Genomic DNA, 20014 nt, shown 5'->3' with positions numbered 1-20014 from the left:
AAATAAAGAAAAACTATGTAACCTTTTTATCAACAGAACTATAGGAGAGGGAGAAGGGAGAGGGAGAGGGAGAGGAAGAAAAGGAGGAAGAGGAAGAGGATGCAGAAGAATAGGAGGAAGAAGAGGAGAAAAATAAATTGTAGTCCAGGAAATTTCCTCGTCAGAAAGGAAATAACAGGACTCTTGGGGACATTCAGAAATTTATAAAATCAGAGAGGCATGGACCATTCTTGCCTTAATAGATACAACAACTCAGTAACAATACTCAGAATTATTCCCTGTGTCAAAAGTCCAGAAAACAGCTAAAAGGTTGCTAGCACCCCAGTACATCCAAGCCAGCCACATCAGACTTGCAAGGAATATTTAAGAAACAGTTTTGCTGTGGTCCCACCACAGCACAGTGCTCCTATAAAGATGAAAGAGCCAGACCTACCTTCTCCCAAAGGAGGAAAATAAGAAGAATAATTCAAATTTTGCTTCTTATGGGGGCTTCTTGAGACACCATCTTCTCCCTCATGTGTCTTGGAGGGAGCCTACCACTCTCTAGTCAAGAGGAGCCTTTGAAAACAGAAACTATCCTTTGAAGAAGCAAGAAGTACACACCACTGTCTTCTCTATTTTTCCACTTTATGTGTTTGAAGTTCTAGCCTCCCCCCCATATTAGTAACAGCTTATCAATGCATACCTTTAAAAGACTTATCATTGTCATCCTTAAATTATTTTTCCATTTTCTATTTTATTTTCACTAATTTGATATTATTTTCCTCATTATTATTTGATTTTAATTTGCTCTTTTGTTTCTAGTTTGTGTGTTTATGTGTAATCCTTATTAATATGTGTTCATATTTCTATACATAATACATAGAGTATGTTATTTGATTTCTGTGTATTAGTGAGCTTGCCATTTTTCTTCTCGAGCTGTTGATATTTGGGGTTAGAAAAAAACGATTATGATTTTATTAATTCTGAATCTGAGAAGTCCTAGAAACTTAAAGCCTCCCTAAATTAATTATGTGGAAACAGAAACTTTTGATGTATCTACACCTGGCATGGAGACTAATTTCGCCATCAAAACCTCACTGGAAAGAAAATCCCAGAAACAGATATATCCACCGGCGAATACTACCCAGATGTTTTAAGAATAACAACTACCAATACTCAGCCTCTTACAACAAAATGTAACATTGCAAACCATGTTATGAAACTTGTATTACCTTCATACAGAGCCAAACACAGGAACCACAGGAGAAAGAGAAAGAACATGAGAGGCCAATGTCTTTGGTGAAAAACTAAATACTTTCTCCCTATGATTATCAGTAAGAGACTATTTATTTTGCTGTGGTTCTTATCATTTCTATCAGTATGTCATGCTCTTAAGATTTGAAATCTGAATCTAGTAGCAAAATGCGTCCAATGTGGAAAATTCTCTGCACTATTTTTTTCGAAACTTTCTTTAAGCCTAAAACTATTTTTAAATTTTTTTAAATATAGCTTTCTTTAATATCAGGTTTTGAGAGGCATTTCTGGAACACTAGCATTGTATAAAATGAATAGAAGACGGAAAGGCTTTCCAGTGGAGTTGAACAGTAGAATTGAAAATAAAAGTAACCCTCCAGTAAATTTGGTTTACTAGTGTTTACAAGTTCCAGGTTTTGTGTCAAATCAGAAAGAAAGATAGAACAAGCAGTCAGTGTTTCTAGAGGAACAACAAAATTGGGGCAAGCTTCTGTTTTCACAAAACACAGAATACTAATAACAAGTACTACTCATCACAGCTATTTTGCACCAAACAAAAGAATTAGTTGTTTTTCTCTCTCAAAATGCAGAGCAATTGCCAGACTTACCTTTGTATCCTTTGTATAGTACACACACACACACACACACACACACACACACACACCCCTCCAACACTAAGATTCAACTTCTCTTCTCGTTGCTGAGAAACGAGGAAGACTTCTAAGCAAGAACGGCAAAATGAGCCCTTCCTTGTGACAACCCTGCACCATGAAGTACAGTCACTTGGTGTTTACAGCTTCTGACTCTCCCAGTACTTGGGAGGCAGAGGCAGGCAGATTTCTGAGTTCGAGGCCAGCCTGGTCTACAGAGTGAGTTCCAGGACAGCCAGGACTACACAGAGAAACCCTGTGTCAACAAACAAACAAACAAACAAACAAAAAACCAAAAAAAAAAAAATCAAAACAAAACCAGCTTCTGACTCAGTACCGCTGAAGAGAGTAACCAATAGTCATGCGTATTTTGGAATTATCAATGGTGGGGTCACCTGGAAAAGTTGCTTTCCAAATGCACTGACGGCCTTTTCTATTGCCCAAGAGCAGTGCACGTAGACAAGCTTGTTAAAATATTATCTGTACAGGAGTGTAACTCATCTAGGCTCTTCTTTACCCACACTTGATATTGGACTCTGATCCCGTATAATTGAATAAGGCTCACCCACTGCAGCCCTCTGTTACAGTGATGGCTACAGAGGTTGCATTGTACCGAGGATGCATTACCAATTAGTGGTAATGAAAAGGTATTAAAAAAAATAAACTTTTTCAGGCAGATGGAAACAGATGCAGAGACGAACATCAGGTGGAGCTTGGGAAGGGTTATAGAAGAGTACGGGATAGAACTGAGTGAGCTGGAGGGGTCCAAGACACCACAGAAAGACCTACAGACTCAACTAACCTGAGCCCACGGGGGTTCATAGAGGCTGAACCACCAACCAAAGAGCATACAAGGGCTGGAACTAGGCCCCCTCCACATATGAAGGATACATGCACCTTGGTCTTCATGTGGGTCCCCTAAAAATTGGAGCATGGCTGTCTCTGACTCCATTTCCTGCCATTGGATCCCCTTCCCCTACCAGGTCTCCCCAGTTGGGCCTCAATGGGAGAGGATGCATTTAGTCCTGCTGGGACTAGATGTCCCAGGATGGCTTGGTACCTAAGTGGAACTTCCTATTCTCTGAGGTAAGGGGGAGGGCTAAGGGAAGGAATGTTTAAGGGTGGGACTGGGAGGAGATGGAGGGAGGAAGCTGTGATTGGGATGTAATGTAAAATTAAAAAATAAATTAGGGAAGAAAAGAATTTTAAAAATTACCTTTTTCTATATAGTTCTGCTTACTGGTTTCAGCTCTGTATGTACCCTTCGAGCTCTGTGATTAGTAGGTCTCCTCCATACCTTCTAGGTTGTCCCTTACACTTGATTTAAGGTAGTCCTCATCTTCTATGTCCTTCACAAAGTCAAGTCATTACACACCAAGCTCTATCGTGTTCTAGTGATCATCTGTCGTGGGCAAAGCTATCTCAAAACCTAGTGCTGGGACCAACAACTCTTTTATTGGCTCTCACGGTTCTGAAAACTGGGGTCATTTGGGATTTCAAACAGCAGGTTTCTGTGCAGCAGCAGTGGAGGTCTGGCTGAGGCTGGAGTGAGAGAAGGGTTAGCTAGGCTAAATATGCAAGAAATAAATATAAATAATATAGATATAGATGCACACACAATCCCAGCAGCTCACGCTGTCCTTTTTCCCAAAAAAAAAAAAAAAAAAAAAAAAAAAAAAAAACAAAAAAAAAAAAACTAGCTCCCTTGGCTTCGGATTCACTGTATATTATGGGTCCTTATAGCCCAGCAGTTTTATATTCTGGAAAGTATTATTCTAAGACTGAATAGAAGTGAAATATGAGTCACTCCTAAAGAGAGATAGACCTAAATTGAATCTTGGCTTCTTTTAAAAGCAAGTATGTTTAGTCAAATATCTGGGGTAACAATGTTTGCCATTTAGTGGCTGGTGCTTGCCTTCAGATCTGACCTTCTCTTCTTTCTCACCTAACTAAATTGTGCACATCCCTACAACAGCACTGTGCTTTCTGCCCTTGGACCTTTGCATAGGCTGTTATATTATACATTGGCTGTATGCCAGGATCCTAGTCACCCCTTTGAAATCAGCAGAAGCATGCTCTCCTCTGTGAAGCCTGTGGTCCTCTTGCCCTGGAGCGGGTCACTCTCAGGGTGATGAGGTACTCAGTACTTTCCATCCCATTGCTACAGCTTCTGTTTCTTTGTTTCTTTGTTTCTTTGTTTCTTTGTTTCTTTGTTTCAGTACATCCCAGCTACAGCTTCTCCTCATAATGCTTGCTTTTGCTTATTGTTTTAGCTGATCCCTTGACAACCAAGACCTCAATTTTTCAAATCCTGAAATCATAAGTTCCATAGGACACTGTCTGTAGAGAAATTCATGTGATCAGAAGTTGCAACAATACCCACAAAACTTTAAACTCAAATACATTTTAGCTCTCTTTCATGGCCAATGCAGAATCTTCCAGGAAAAAAATATGCTAAATGTCTCTCAAAGACCCCCATATGTATCACACTTTATAATGTGTACAAAGTCGGATAATTTCCAGGTGTCCATATAATACAGGGTCAGATCACCCTGACTTACACCTCCTGTATAATTAAGCTTGTTAATTATTTTAGTGAATATTTCCTCTCTCAGAAATATCTCAGTTTGGATGGTAAAGTATGTTTACCCCAGATTTTCCAGTGATAAATTAAATACTCTCAGAGATCAAATACCTAGTTGCTAAGACAGAAAAGGTCTCCTTGTTCAGACTAGAGAAGATAGGAGTTTCACTTTGGCTGTTAGCTTAAGTTGTAGGTCAGGGGTGTTTCCCCAGACATCTTTTTCCAGATTTCTTTTTTACAGCTGGAATTTCCAGCAGCTGATAACAGACATCTCTATACCTCATTAGGGTCTATCCTCAATTGCAAGGAGCTCTGCCAAGGCCACAGGCCCCCAGGAATGACCCACAGCCAGTGGTTGATGGCCACAGAGAATCGGACTCCATTGTCCTGTCTTAATCTAGGCAATCCCAATGGACTCCCAGCTCCAGAATCCTAAAGCTATTAAGAGTTCATTGTGTTTGGCCTTGCTACCAGTCTTACCTGCATCACAGAATCTCCTGAGGGGACTTCTCAACAAGCCTTAATTTCAGTCTGCACCCGTGTTCCCATCAACGTCCCAGTCAGACACGGGCTAGCCATTACACTACCTTCCTTAAATTTTGTAAGAACCGTTCATGCAAAGATTCTTCACTCCTCCTTTTACTTCCGTCATTTCTACCATCCAATCTAGTTCTTTTTCCATGTAAGAAAAAAACTTTTAAGTAAAGCCTATTATTACTACAAAAAAAATTAGGAAGTACAAGTGCTCTAGAGGGAGGGAGTAACTAGTTGAAACCACACACAGAGAATGACCGGCACCAACCTCTTGTAACAGGAAACAAAGAAAAGGTTCTGGACCTTCATGTAAACAGGCTGAGAGTATGTAACCTCCTAGAACTTCCCCAGTGCAGGGCTTTGGAAGGAGTCCATATCTTGCCAGTTAAGGCATCCTCCCCTGCTTCTCAGTTATTTCAGTTTTACAGACATCGCCGTGTTCAGTGTCAGAAGCTATACATGTAAAGTCTCACCCACATGACTTCCTAAACATGAGCTGAACAAGGGCAATAATAATAGACATGCCAAACTGGACAACGGAGAGGCCAGAAGGTCTCAACCTTACACAGGAAAACTATGAGCAACAAAGAAATGCTGAGAGCATTATAGTCTTCCCCAAGGAAGCACATACCAACTGGTTAGCTAACGCCAAGTGGTCAGCCCTGAAAATAAACAGTCAGGAAGCATTATACAGACTGAGCAAGTTGTATTTCTGACTCTCTGTGTGTGTGTGTGTGTGTGTGTGTGTGTGTGTGTGTGTGTGTGAATGTATAAATATAATAACAATTTTAAAAAGAGGCCAAGAATTTGAAAGAAAACAAAATGGAGTCTACAGGACAGAAAAGAGAAGGAGAAATGACATAATTCTATTAATATTCTATAATATTCTATTAACTCAATATAAAAGAAGACATGAACAGTACCATGTCTTCCCTCCTATGCTTGGCACTCTCTGGATATTTCCCGGTTTGTTTGGTATTGTTTCCAATAGTGGCTATCTCCTTTTTTACAAATGTTAGCTTAATTCAGTAATAATGTACTTAGCTTCAGTATAATTAATTGCCCCTCTTAATTCTGGCTTTTAAATGAAATTAAAAGATTAAATGGAAACAAAGAGTTATGGGAATCACCTGTGCTCTCAGGAGAAGACACTAAACTTCTTTTTTCCCCAGTACATACTGCACAAACTCTCTGAAGTCCCAAAGTGAACATTCCCTAACAGATAAAGATGACCCCAAACATGGCTGGTCCAGAAAGTCTCAGTCAAATCATCTAAATAACTAGAGAGCTTTGAGAAGAATTATACTGAGCCCACACCAGTCCATTAAAACTCTCAGGTACCTGGGAAAAACCTAGTCCTTGTATTTAAAAAAAAAGACAGGGACTGTGAAACAAAGTTTCCCATGTAAACAGATCCCCAGCATTCAAATTATATAGAATTTCTCATGATACCCCATTCCTACATTTCAGTTTCAACATCTGAAGCAGCCATATCATGTGGACAGTTCCTTTATAGTTTCCTGGACTCTGGCCACATGCTCTGTTCTAAGTTTGTCAGCTCTGATTTTTAACAAATCTAATCCTGTGTAGACCTAAAAAGGATACCACTTATTCCTCTTAAGTTACTTAAGATTGTAAAAGTCAGATACACAGAAATTGGAAAAAACAATACAGTGCTCCCAACATACGCAGCCATTCTAACCCTGGGGCATGATGGGAAAATCTAGGAAAGAATACAAAGAGTCACGTACAGTAAACCTGAGCTGATAATGATTCTAATATGTGGTCCGAAGAGGGAAAATGAGGGGAAAAGTAGGTCTAATAAATTCTCTATGTTTTCAGAATTTATGTTTGCTTTCTTTTGTATACATTTAATTGCACACATCGGGGAGCTGTCTCTGTAAGTGTGTGGAAATGTGCATCTCAGGTATCATTCCTCAGGAGCCGTCTACACTGTATATTTTGAGGCAGCGTCTCTCACTGAACGGGAATCATGCTGATTCAGCTTAACTCTGGCCAACAATGGCCCTGTTGCCACCTCTGCAGCACTGAGTTTACACACGCAATGCTACGCCTCCTGGCTTTGTGATGTGGGTCCTAAGGGATCCCACTCAGGACTACTTGCTTGCATGGCTAGCACTTCACCAACTGAGCCATTTCCCCAACTCCACATTGAGAAAAGGTTTAATCCTAACATGTCTTTTGTAATAATGGTCATTTCTTGTGGATGCTCCTAACTATTTTATTAGAATAAATGAGCTAAAGCAGCAATTTCCAAAATAGACTTTCAAGAAAGGGGTGTTGGTCCTGTATGTAAGGGGATCTCGGAATATCTCTTTGCTGGTGCATCGGAGCTTCCTGGGATAAGTAAATGCATTTGATTCATAAAAAGGAAATTGACTACTGAGTATCAAAAGCCAGCCCATTTGATTATTTACTTGTGAAGCTATGAATGAGAATCAAATGTGTGCCTTCTCATTAGACAACAGAAGAAAACAGGGAGACACTGAGATGTTTAGAAACATAAATTAGTCCTCAAATGAACCTCAGGTATAACTTAATCTAACAGCGCTATCTGTCACTTGGTGCTCTTAAATTTCCCTAGTTAAGAATCTCCTGGGTGCTGACTTCACCAGTTCACATATACTACCTGAAGAGATACATTCAACATTCAACATTGAACATCAATATGATTTGAATATACTCCCTCCCAAAATTCCTTGTCTACTGATACCTTAAAACTCAAACATGATAGCTACTCACCTTCAAAACCTATATTCATTAGTTATAAAAGGACCACCATATGAAGATAACTGATTTCCCAGAGTCCTTTCTCTTCTTAGAGGATCATTTTCCTCAAGTCTGAAAAATTCCTTAAGTGTGTTCTTTACCAAAAGGATGGACCAGACCTAGCCGATCGTGGAAGTATAAGAACGCCAGCAGTCATATCTTGGAAATATCTATGCTTAAGTTTTAAGAGACAGAAGCTGTTTTTTCTCTGATTCTCTATGCTCTATGGAGTATGTCTTCAAATGAATAAGAACCCTATGTTGGAATATGGCCAGATGCAAATCCAAATGGTAGGACTGTAATAGAAAAAAAAATGTTTCTGGAGCTTCACATAGATTTTTGGAAGAAGCCTGTATTTCCAAAAGGAGACTTTTCCTCACAGGCATTAAGTCACATAAACTTAAGTAGGTGCCCGAAATTCATTTCATGTCAGAGAGGTTCTTTCTCTGTTACATGGCATATACAATACGCAATCATTTCATTTATCCTTGCATTTAAAATACAACTCAGCTTTTTCCAGATGCCAAGAATTTTTGTCCGGGGCCTTGGATAAAACATTAAACAAAACAAACGTGTGATTTGCCTACATAGGCCTTAGAATTTGAAGTCTATTTTCTCTAGTGGGTTCACAAAGAAAAGAATTGCTCAGCCGACTAGAGAAAACTGACATCGACAGATGAAGTGAAGTCTGCAGAAATGTTGACCTCCTAATTCTCATAATCTACACATCAGTAGCAACTATTTTGAAATTTTAGTTTCTTTAAAAAAACACAGAAATATCACAAGACTAGGTTTTTATTCTAATCCCAGGTATAAGATATAGGGCTACTTCAGATTGTCCACGGGAGCTATGATTTGCCAGCTTCAGATAGTTTCTGTGACTGTGTGGTATTAGGAATTCTGAGAACTTTTCAGAGGGTATATAAATGCTAGGGCCCTGAGAGGCAGGATGGGTGTTGGTGGTGGGCTACTGGTGTGTTGTTGGTGGGTTACTGGTGGGTGATTGGTGAGTTATTGGTGAGTTGTTGGTGATTGCAGTTTGTTAAGTAGTCATCCATGAAGAAGAAACAACAAGAAGAAAACACCTGATATCGAAGATCAAACTTTCCCTAAAGAACCTAACACCCCAAATCAACAGGAAGTAGTTTAACAATAACATCACCCCCTTTACAATCCCTGACTTTTTTGAGATCTCTTTCCTTTCTTCTCTGTCCCCTTTTCTCTCCTATCTAGTGTTAGGGGATCAAAAAGTAGAAAGGAAGGGATGCAGAGGGTGGAAGGCAGAACCCACTGAGTAGCAAAAGATCTGCTCTAAGTTACCATTAGAAATAGAATTGAGGTTGAGGGTCTTAAGACATGGATGACTAACCTGACAATCTAGGTGGACCCCACCTAATTAAATGAACTCTAAACAGCAGTTTTCTTTCCAAGTGTGTCCAGAGTCACAAGCAGAGTTGGAAGCACATAGCATCACTAGCCATGAAGGTGTATAACAAGGACCATAAGTAAAGGAATGAACATATCATCCAGAGGATAGAGACAGGTGGGAAATGGATGCTGACTCAGAACTCCAGGAAATCATGCAGCCCTCCAACGTGATGACTTCAACCCAAGGAAACCTTCGCCAGGCTTTTCACCTGTAAAGCGGTTAAGGAATCTGACTAATTAAGATGTCAAGTCTTCCAGTCTTGATGGCGCACACCTTTAATCATAGCTCTTGGAAGGCAGAAGCAGGCAGAACTCTGTGAGATCAAGGCCAGCCTGGTTTACATAACAAATTCCAGGTCAGTCAAGGTTACATAATCAGACCCTGTCTCAACAACAACGTAAGACATTAAGTGTCTGGTGATTTGCTACAGCTACAATAGAAACCAACTACAGTCTGTCTATTCTGTTTCCTCCCTTCATCTCTCTCTCCCTCTCTTTCTCTCTCCCCACATACGATAGATAGATAGATAGATAGATAGATAGATAGATAGATAGATAGATAGATAGCACAAACATCTTTCAATATATCAAGACATACATAGAGATTCAATGACAAATATAATACAAACTTCCTGTTTTTTTAAAAGATTGTTTCAACTCAAGATAGCCATGTGCTTCAATGGACTGAATCTGAAATAGTCGTGTTACACTGATGACCTGGGTCTGGACTCAACAGACATTAACTGTGAAGCTGAGCCCTGATGTCACATTGTCACAAGAGATCCACAGACTCTACGAGCATTCATCATCCCTTAAGAATTTGTGACTGTCTTTCTGTCTAAATTATAAGGCTAGCAACCTGACTGGACGCTGTCTCACTGTATAAGTCTGTAAAAGCAAAGAACCTTTCCTATGTGTGTCCCAAACCAAGGTCTTCATCCGTGCAGCTCAACTACAAAAGGCACTGATGGATCTTCAGAAGCAAACCAGGCCCATCCAGGAAGACAAAGATTCTTCAAAGTTCCAGAACTCTCTGGAAGATGTTGCACAAACTGAGCAAGCTTTGACCTCAGCTCATTCCAAGAATCAAAAGCTTCCTGTCCATGAGACCAGATAAAGGAAACTGGACAGATGGCTCAGCCATTAGGAGTACTTAATGTTCCTACAGAGAACCTGGTTTTAGTTCCCAGCACCCACATGGCAGTTCATAATCAGCTGTAGCTCCAGTTCCAGGGCACCTGATACCCTCTTTTGATCTCTGTGAGAACTACATATAGGCAAGACCTTCATATGCATAAAACAAAAAAAATGAGTTTTTAGAATGGGATCCCTTTGGATTTGACACTCTGCTAGTGGGCTTCAAATTCTTAGCAATTTTACCTTGAGGGCAGTGTACCCAAGTAGGACAAGGAAACCTATGTCTGGGATAGCACACTGTCACAGTACCAGGAAAGGTACAGAGATGGACTGTCGAATATGGGCTCTCTACCTACCAGATGCTACAGTCCCTCTGAATGTGACCATGAATGTGTAGTTCATGGTCATGAACCTGGACCACAGATGCCTGTAAGGATCTGTGTCCTCACTGCACAAGTAGGCTGCCCTACCAGAAAACATAAGTATTAAGTAGAAAATAAGGAATTATTTCATTGATTAAGAGTGACTATGAAAAAAAAAAGCTTCTTTGCTTGTTTTAAATATTATCAGCTTCGTTTTCATATTGTACTAGACCCCACAAATTATGAATCCATCTCTACTGATCTATGTAGGTTAATGTGGAAGTTGTAAACCTATATATCTATAAGTGCAACCTTCTATTTTAGATAAAGTGAATTCATCTATTATTTCATATTATATATATAAGATAAGTGTATGTATAACTTGGCTACACTTTCTCTATAAAGATGAGAATAATATTCTTAATACCCTTCAGTTTCTAGGTTCCTTATGATTGATGAACTGCCCTGAGCAATCTTTAATAAGAAAATCTCATATGCTAAAAATGGTAACATTCTACCTTCAGATATTCAAGCAGGACATGACATTAATAACATGTGCTTCTTATTAACAAAATCTGCTTCTCTGCCTTGATTTCTTGACAGGAAAAAGCTTTTTGGTCAGTAGTAAAATCATCAAATATTAAGAATATGGAGATATATCAAATGTGTTCAAGGGTCTTGAAAACTCATTATTTGAGCACATTTCACTTCTACCTAAAGCAATCCCAAACTTTCCATTTCTTAGCCAAAAAGACATATGCTCTGTGATTAATTACTGCCCAAACATACCTGTATCAATCTTGAGTTGTTCCACTTATAAGTGGGTAGACAATATATTCTTAAAATAACTATGTAGTTCAGTGATTTAAGAAGTTTTCATCTCTTCATCTGTAAGGGATACATTCCACAATCCCCAGTGGATACTTGAAATAATAGTTCTAAACTCTAAATATACAGTAACTTTTCCTATACAAACATATCTGTGACAGTTTCATTTATAATTTAGGAACAGGAGAAAAACAGAGAGCATCACCAACCACAAATTAAATAGAATAATAATAAATATATACTGTGTTGGAGTCATTTTTAAACACATGTCTCTTTTTTTTTTTTTTTTTTTTTTTGAGTTTCCCATGTAATTATTTCAGTTGACAGTTTGCTATAAGGAATTAAAGCCAACGGAGCAAATTCACAAACACACAGGGATGAGTGTAAAGCTAAGTTATCCTGAGGTCTTGTCTGCCTTAGCAATGACACCGAGATCTGAACAAAGGGGACAGATGCTCCATTAATGGATATATGTATGACACAGAATCAAAGAAAATGGACCTTGAAACAAATACTTAAAATTTCCACATTTCCAAACTTTCAGAGTAGGTCTCCTAACAGCAAGCATACGGCACTATGTCACATTTTGGGCAAGACAAAGCATTCTCCACACTGCCTAGGCTTTTTAACCCTTCAAACACCACTCCAGATCCCCACACCATTGACAGACCCTACACCATCAGAACCCTAACTTTTCAGGGCCCTTTGTCACCAGCTCTACTCCAACCAACATACCCCAATTCCTTCCTTTGATCCTCTAAATTAATGTGCAATGCTTGCTTTGTTTCTCAAACCCTGACTCTCCAACTGAGATGTAGATACTTCTACAACCAACATGTCTAAGTACTTCTCCAGTTCTGATTTCGACCCCCCCCCCCCAAAGTCCTAATATTATGCTTCATCTTGAAAAAAAAAAAACCAACAACAACAACCACAGAACCCACTCTCAAAGTCACTTTCCATAAAACAGCCTACTCCTTATTGGGTGACTGTGTTTCCTACATAGAAACATTCCAAGCAAATAGTCAAAACCATTCCAGGAAGATGCAAGTAGAAGAAGAAAACCGTCGCCTACGTTACTCATGTACTCCGACAGCAGGTCCTGGAGAGCTTGGCGGATGGCATTGCACTCAGCGATGATCCGCTCCCGGTGGAGGTCCCTGGTGCAGGACGAGTCGGCCAACAGTGCAGCCCCACTGATGATGGCTTCTAGGCGTTTCTCTAGTGATGGTCTTATGTCTTCCTCTGTCACTGTGAGTGGATTCAGGACAATTAAATTCTGGGAGAAGAAACCATTTAGATGGTTAGGATTCTGTAGAAGTCTGTTTTATTTAAGCTTCCTGCTTAGAATCCACGTGTAGATGTGCTTTTCTTGCCTCTGCAGTTCACTCAGAAGACTATATAGCAATTATTGTTCAGCTGGATGATAAAAAATTTTTGTATTTAGGAGCTTGGGTTCTACTGTCAGACAGTCCTGGATTCAAATCCTACTCTTTCCGTTCACCAGAGTGCCTTGTTTCCCTATTGTTGGGAGCCGACTTTTAGCAGAAAGCGGCTATCAGCTTTGCAGCCATCTCGAGCCATATACCCTGACATGAGACTTGTTTTTCAACAGCCTACAACAGCTGAGCACACTCTGATAAACATCTTGTTTATCCCACACATCTTGTTTTGCTGTTTAGTCACCCCAGCTGCATGGTGCACATGGTAAAGTGTCTTCAGCTGTGTTCCCCTGCTTGTGCTTATAAATACCCAGGATTTTCTTGCAAGGGAGTCAAATGGAGACAGTAAACGAGACTTGACTATACACCCTGTCTTGTCTCCATACTTTGTGTCTCTTTCCCTTCTTCCCCCCACTCTCTCTCTCTTGCTAGACCCTGACCCGCAGACCGGAGCAGCAGAGCAGTCTGGGACATTTTGGCTCCCAAGCGTGGGGCAGCTCGTGGCGGGGCACCCTATGCCTCCCTTACATCTGCAAAGCTGTAATATTCCTGTTGCTTACACCCTAAAACTATCAGAATTATACAAATACCTAGCAAGGTGAGTGGCACGCACTGTTACACACAAATGACAGCATCTTCAAGCTGCCTGACCACTTTTCACACACACTGTCTTGTCTTAACACAGAGGATGCAGACAGCCAGAGTGTGATGGTTCACACATTCCAGGGGGCTGTGTGAGTCTGAGAGGCTCTGACCCCAAGGTCAAAGAGCAAATAAGCTTTGAAGTTCAGACACATAACTCTGTCTAATAATTCACAAGTCGATGCCATTTTCATTACACTTCACTGTAAGTCCCAGTCGCTAATTAACTTTACCACTAACATATCAGAGAAAATTCTGGCTTTTAATTATTCATTTAAAAAGTAGAATTCCTGGGGCTGAAGAGATGGCTCTTCGTTTACAGCATGAATGGCTCTTGGAAAAGACCAAAGTCCAATCGCACCCACAGTGGGCAGCTCACACTCATCTGGACCCGAGCTCTAGGGTATCTGGCGCCCTCTGCTGGACTCTATGGGGCACCTGCACAGCACATATGCATGTGCACACACTCATTAAAATAAAATATTTTTTAAAGGAAAATTCCATCTTCTTATTAATCTATTAACTTGGACCAATTCCAAGATACTCAAAAGTAGCATGGTCTTTTTTAAGGTTTTATAAAGACCTGATAAGTCTTTGGAGATAGAAATCAAGACAAGGCATGTCTTCAAGAAGAGTCGGAAGGCACACTGCTCTAAGCACCCTCCACAGTGACACATTAGGAGAGGAAACCTCTCTAAGGTATACCCCAGTGTGATCTTTGAAAAGTTGGTATAAAAGCTCTCTGTAAAATCTTTAACATAAAACTGTACTGTGATCTTTGGTGTACAAGAGTCAGAGTATTAGAGTTGATACACAGTGATAACATTATAATATTATAAAATAATCCATACATGGACATGCATTTTAACAGAAATATTTAAATATGTAAAGATTACAATGCTCTAAAATAATGTGTGCATGCCATTATTGATACACACATGCAAATACACATGTAAAAATCTTATATAGTCACGGTGCTATATCATGTTATGATAAATGTTTTATGCAAGTAGCCAGGATGCAATTTTAAGAAGCAGTGGGATGGTGTGATCACTCAGTAGATAGCTCAGTGAGTAGGCATTTACTGCATAAGCCTAGAGATCTAGGTTCTGTTCATAAAGCTGAAAGGACTGAATAGAGTCCATAAGGTGTCCTGTTGACCTCCACCATTTACCCACTCCTCTCTCTCTCTCATATATACACACACACATGCACACACATATTCACATACACATGCACACACACATGCACACACATATGCACGCACACGTGCACACACACATGCAGCATGCAGTGTGGGTGTGCGCACACACATATAAGTGCCCCCACATACACATACATATATACACACACGTGCCCCCTACATACACACACAACTGCCCCTACACACATTGAAACATGTACACTCAAGCACACACATACACACACATGTACAGAGTACATACATGTACAGACAAGTACACTCTCCCACACATTATTTAATGATAACGTTAAGGTAAAGCAAAAAGTCATTATTTTAAAAAGTACCTCTTTTCAGAAAGACAGAGAGCCATGGTAAAGCATGGAGCCCTGGAACCTGCACACTATAGAGTACAGTGCAAACCAGAACTCAGATCTGATACGACATAGCCTAACTGTCTTACAGCACTCTTCCTGATTCCTTCCTTCCTTCCAGGCTCTACTCCCTTACTTTTCTATTCTACTGCTCTGTTTACTTGGACAAAATAAAGGAGAATACAAGGTGGGTGCTTGCTAGCTTATTCTTCATGGCTTGCTCAGCCTCCTTTTTTATGGGACCTAAGTCTACCAGCCCAGGGATGGGCCCACCCAAGCAGGCTCAATCACTAACTTTAAAACCACCCTATAACCAGATCGCATGGAGGCATTTTTCTCAGTTGAGGTACCATCCTTTCAGATGAGTCTAGCTTACATCAAGTTGACATGAAACTAGCCAGTACAGTCACTGAAACATTTGTGGTTCAGATCTGCAAGAACCAAGATATGGCAACTATCTTTGTGTTTACCAATGAATGACTAGATTAAGAAACCGGCTCATTCTCTCTCTCTCTCTCTCTCTCTCTCTCTCTCTCTCTCTGTGTGTGTGTGTGTGTGTGTGTGTGTGTGTGTGTGTGTGTGTGTGTGTAGATTGTGGTATACAGACATCTAGCACAATATTATATGGCTATAAAATGGGTACCTTGACATTCGTGACCATACAGATAAGCCTAGAGGACATTAAGCCGCTTGAACTAAGTCATACACAGAAACACACACACACACACACGACATACATACATGCACACACACATTTAATGTACGTGATATTAATTGTATGTGGGACATAAAAAGCTCAAAATCACGGAGATACAGAACAGTATGGAAATTTGCAGAGGCTGTGGGTGGGTCCTTAATCTGAAGGTCCAAACATTTGTTCAAGTATCACCTCTGTACTCTGTACTTAAAACATATTGTTTCTTGCTTGTTAATATATTTTAAGTTTTTTTTTTAAAAATTCTATACATGCTTGTATGATTTTGTGTGTGCATACGTGTGTGTGTATGTGAAAAAACACAGGTGTCCCTGGAATTGTCAGATATCCCTGGAGATGGAGTCACAGGCAGTTGTGGGCCATGTGACATTAAATCTGGGAAACAAGTATGTTTCCTCTGTAAGATCAGAATAGTCCTAACCTCTGAGCAATCTTTCCAGGTTGCTTGTTAATATTTTGACATTTAAAAAATTAACCAGAACCACACTCCCAATAAAACCCATCAGTCATATACTGTGGTATGTGACATGAGTTTCAAATCTATGTAGAGACAAAGAAAAAAAATCCTATACACAGATGTTTATAAAAGTGTTAATAGTCGCCAAAGCTTAGATGCACCTAAACTGCCACCAAGTAGACAATAAATAAACTTTACTGCATTAAGACAACGGAATACTATTCAGTACTAAAAAAAAAGACTAGATGCCAAGCCTTGAAAAGACATGCAGAGAGAATAAATGCATACTATCAGCTCAAGACGGGAGCCTGGAAATGCTACATCCTGGTGATTCCAACCTAAAGAAGGAAGGGAACTATGGACACAGTAAAAATGCTGGTCGTTCTTGGGATGGAGAGCAGGAAGGCATGAAGACGTGGATAAATAAGGCTCCGACACAGCAGAAATTCTTAGAATGTTTATGTTACAGCAGTCGATGTCCTACACATCTGTCCTAACCCATGTGGAACAGCAAGTGGCCTGCAAACAGTGGAGAGGACAGAAACTGATGCGGTGACGTAGGTTCAGCAGCTGTGCCCACCCTTCCTGGAAACGCCGGTGATGGGGGAAGCCCTGCAAGTTTTGGGGTGGGGAGGTGGACACGGGGGGGGGAGGGGGGAGGCGGCGCTGCCTGTCGATTGTATTAGGAAGTCAAATTTTCCTTTTAAAGGCTGCGGAGACGGCTCGGCCGACCATGTGCTTGCTGTAGCATGAGTTGTCAGACCTGAGTTGTCTCTAAAAACCACCCGTGGAGTGTTAGAAATTGTGGAAACAAGCTCCTGCTATCTTAGTGCTAACCAATGGGAGGGCTGGGCCCAGTGAGGTTTACTGGGTGTTGAATCAGTGCAATGTGGGTACATTGAGAGATCCTGTCTTGGAAAACAAGGAGGGAGGCAATTCAAGAGGACACCTAATATTGACCTCTGGCCTAAATACACACACACACACACACACACACACAGAGAGAGAGAGAGAGGAGAATAAAAAGGGAAAGACACGTTTGACCTCAAAGCATCTAGGCTGGGCTTTTTATCAGCATTACTTTATGTCTAAGACTTAGTGGGAATCATTCCCTTCCATTTACACCCGGAAAAGAGTTCAAATGGTGGAGTCCTTTGTAACCCTTATAAATAAGACAAATAAAATCTACAGTTATCATGTAGGTTTTCAATTAATGTGCCTCCTTCTGACGTGATCTGTATGCTTGGTTGCTCCGTTTTGAGGTAAGGTCTCAATCTTTTGTTCGGGCTGTCCTCAAACTTACTCTGTAATCTGACCTAGTGTCAAACTTACCAAATAGTCCAAGCTGTACTTGAACTTGAGATTTTGGTGCCTCAACCTGCCCCCATGCTAATATTCCAGGCATAAACCACCACGGCACTTGACTTTTTCTTTTAGCTTTCATTGCTGGTGTTCAGTAGGACCTTACACACGGCAGGCAAGGGTGGTACCACGGAACGCCTATCTTCAGTGGTAGGTCCACCCTCATGTCCCTTTTGCTACTGCTACTCTTGCCTTTAAATGCACTGGCATCTGCATCTGATGAACCCAGCTCTATATACTGTGAAGGGGGCTCCACACCCAGAAACAGAACAGCCTAAAACACCACCCTGTACAGAGCATGTACTCAATTACTAATTCCCTGCATATTTATTAATTACTATTTTTTGGATTCTGATCATGGCTTTTATCCCTGTCTTCCAAAGGGAGGAGGAAAAAAAAAAACCACATCTAAAACAAATGGAATCACAGCACCGATACGGCTGGCAAAGTTTTCTGTATTTTAATGAACAGGATGTAATAAACCTGATTCATCATCCGTGAGCTGCACAAGGTGTGATGGGATTGATCGGATTTACATTCAAAACACTAAAACTCTCACACCTATCCTCCAAAGTGAAATTGCCTATCAAAAGAGATGCAGCTATGATTGTAATCAAGTACCAACATTCTTCACAAAAACACCCGTGAGCTGTGCTTCAAGTTGGGACCCACAGAAATAATAAGCGCGTAGCGTAAATAATGCTCCCCTGGTAACTACATTATCAATCTTCAGAGTGAGTGATGAAAATGGAATAAAATTTCTCCTTCTGATTACCAACAGAGAATGGTTCTGAGAAAACTCACAGGTTCTCCCGTGCACGGAATAGCCCTTCCTTTAGTGCATTTCCACTTAATCTAAAGAATGGACAGTCCGGATACGGAAAATGTAAGTGAGAACAAAACTGTGGATAAACACCTATAAATCAGCAAGATGGCCAGCCCTCGTTCTGTAGAGTAAACTTGGTCAATTAATACACCATACACATACAAGTTTGACTATTTGTTTGCCCATATGTTAAAATGTAAAAATTAGTATTATAGAAAAAATAGCAATATTTGAGAGATAATCAATAGCCTTTCAAAGAAAATTACACACATAAATTCCTTTGATTTTTTTTTCCCTCCTCGGTAGGATGAACGTAGACCATTTAAACTAAACAAGGGGATGTGCGGGCAGTTACATCAAGATACTGATTGACACCTCGGTCCTGTAGTTAATTTCACAGGAGGTAAGCAACCTTCTTAGGTACGTGTACCAGAGTTCAGTAGCTTGGTCTGTGCAAAACACCATGTCCAGAAGTCTTTCTGGCTTTGTCTGGGGATGGTTGAAACAAAAATGGGCCTTGAAGGACTCACCTCTTTTTAAAGCTTCTCTACACGGGTTTAGAACATGACACTCTGAGCTGCAGACTGGGTCATTGGACTGCATATTATCCCCATGATACTGCAGGCTGGGACAATACAGATCAATAAAGAAATAAATTAGGGTTTCAGTGTGGGTCATCTATTTGGAAGCATGTTTTTCAGATTTTGTCTCTACCCCTAGTGGTCTATTTTCAAATGGTGATTAACTTATTCTGTTTATAATGATCTCAAAGACTTTTTTTTTAAACATCCAAATATTTTTTTTATCACAGATTTTATGTGGAGTAAAAATTTAATATGTGCCTCTATTTTAACATCACCATTAACATCTAACCAGAGTCATCAGCCACATTGTCTCCGGCTGCGTGTTCTAGTGACGGAAAACCTAATCGAATACAACCCTGTAAAATGTGAGCAAATGCTTAAATCATTCCTGTTGTTTCCAGTAGCTATGTCTGCAGAGTTCCCCAGAAAGCCCCTCATCACTGAAGACAGAGGGGAAAGGCATGGGAATTGGGTGGGGGGAGGAAAAAATAAGGCCATAGGCACTTTATTTTTGCTTGACTCTACCTTGCACTTTTCTCAGTAATTATGTCTCTTGAGAAAAATAGCAGGTTAATTACAAGCCCTGGACTTGGGTGGAACACGCACAGCAGAAGAGGGAAGGAAGACTTAGCCACTGTGGCACAGCTGTACTTCATAACTGAAGAACTCTAAAGGCCACGTCCGTTCCACAGTCTCTTGAGGAATAATGAGAGGAAACATGCCTGCCAGGTGAAGACAATTTCTCAAGAAACTGTCTGTCAGAGCTAGGTGCAGAGGCTGCCTCATGCCTGTAATCTCAACACTCCAGAGGTTGAAGCAAGAAGTTCACAAGTCCCAGGCCCTACTCAAAAAGCAAACCAAAAAACTAGAAGGCATCTCTCTT

General features: G+C 40.4%; 1 protein-coding gene across 3 annotated transcripts in view; it reads right to left on the bottom strand.

Moving 5' to 3' along the window:
* Positions 1-20014, bottom strand: part of Ctnna3 (catenin alpha 3) — a 1449584-nt gene that overhangs the window by 1093356 nt on the left and 336214 nt on the right. For all 3 annotated transcript variants that reach the window (XM_034524718.2, XM_076917155.1, XM_034524719.2), the window contains one exon: positions 12625-12828. In XM_034524718.2, the coding sequence (XP_034380609.1) occupies positions 12625-12828 (204 nt within the window). The remainder of the gene's footprint in view (positions 1-12624; positions 12829-20014) is intronic.

The sequence above is a fragment of the Arvicanthis niloticus genome, chromosome 20 (genome assembly GCF_011762505.2).
Source record: "Arvicanthis niloticus isolate mArvNil1 chromosome 20, mArvNil1.pat.X, whole genome shotgun sequence".
Classification (NCBI taxonomy): Eukaryota; Metazoa; Chordata; class Mammalia; order Rodentia; family Muridae; genus Arvicanthis; species Arvicanthis niloticus.
The sequence above is the reverse complement of the archived record's forward strand: the minus strand, read 5'-3'. Positions and strand labels throughout refer to the sequence as shown.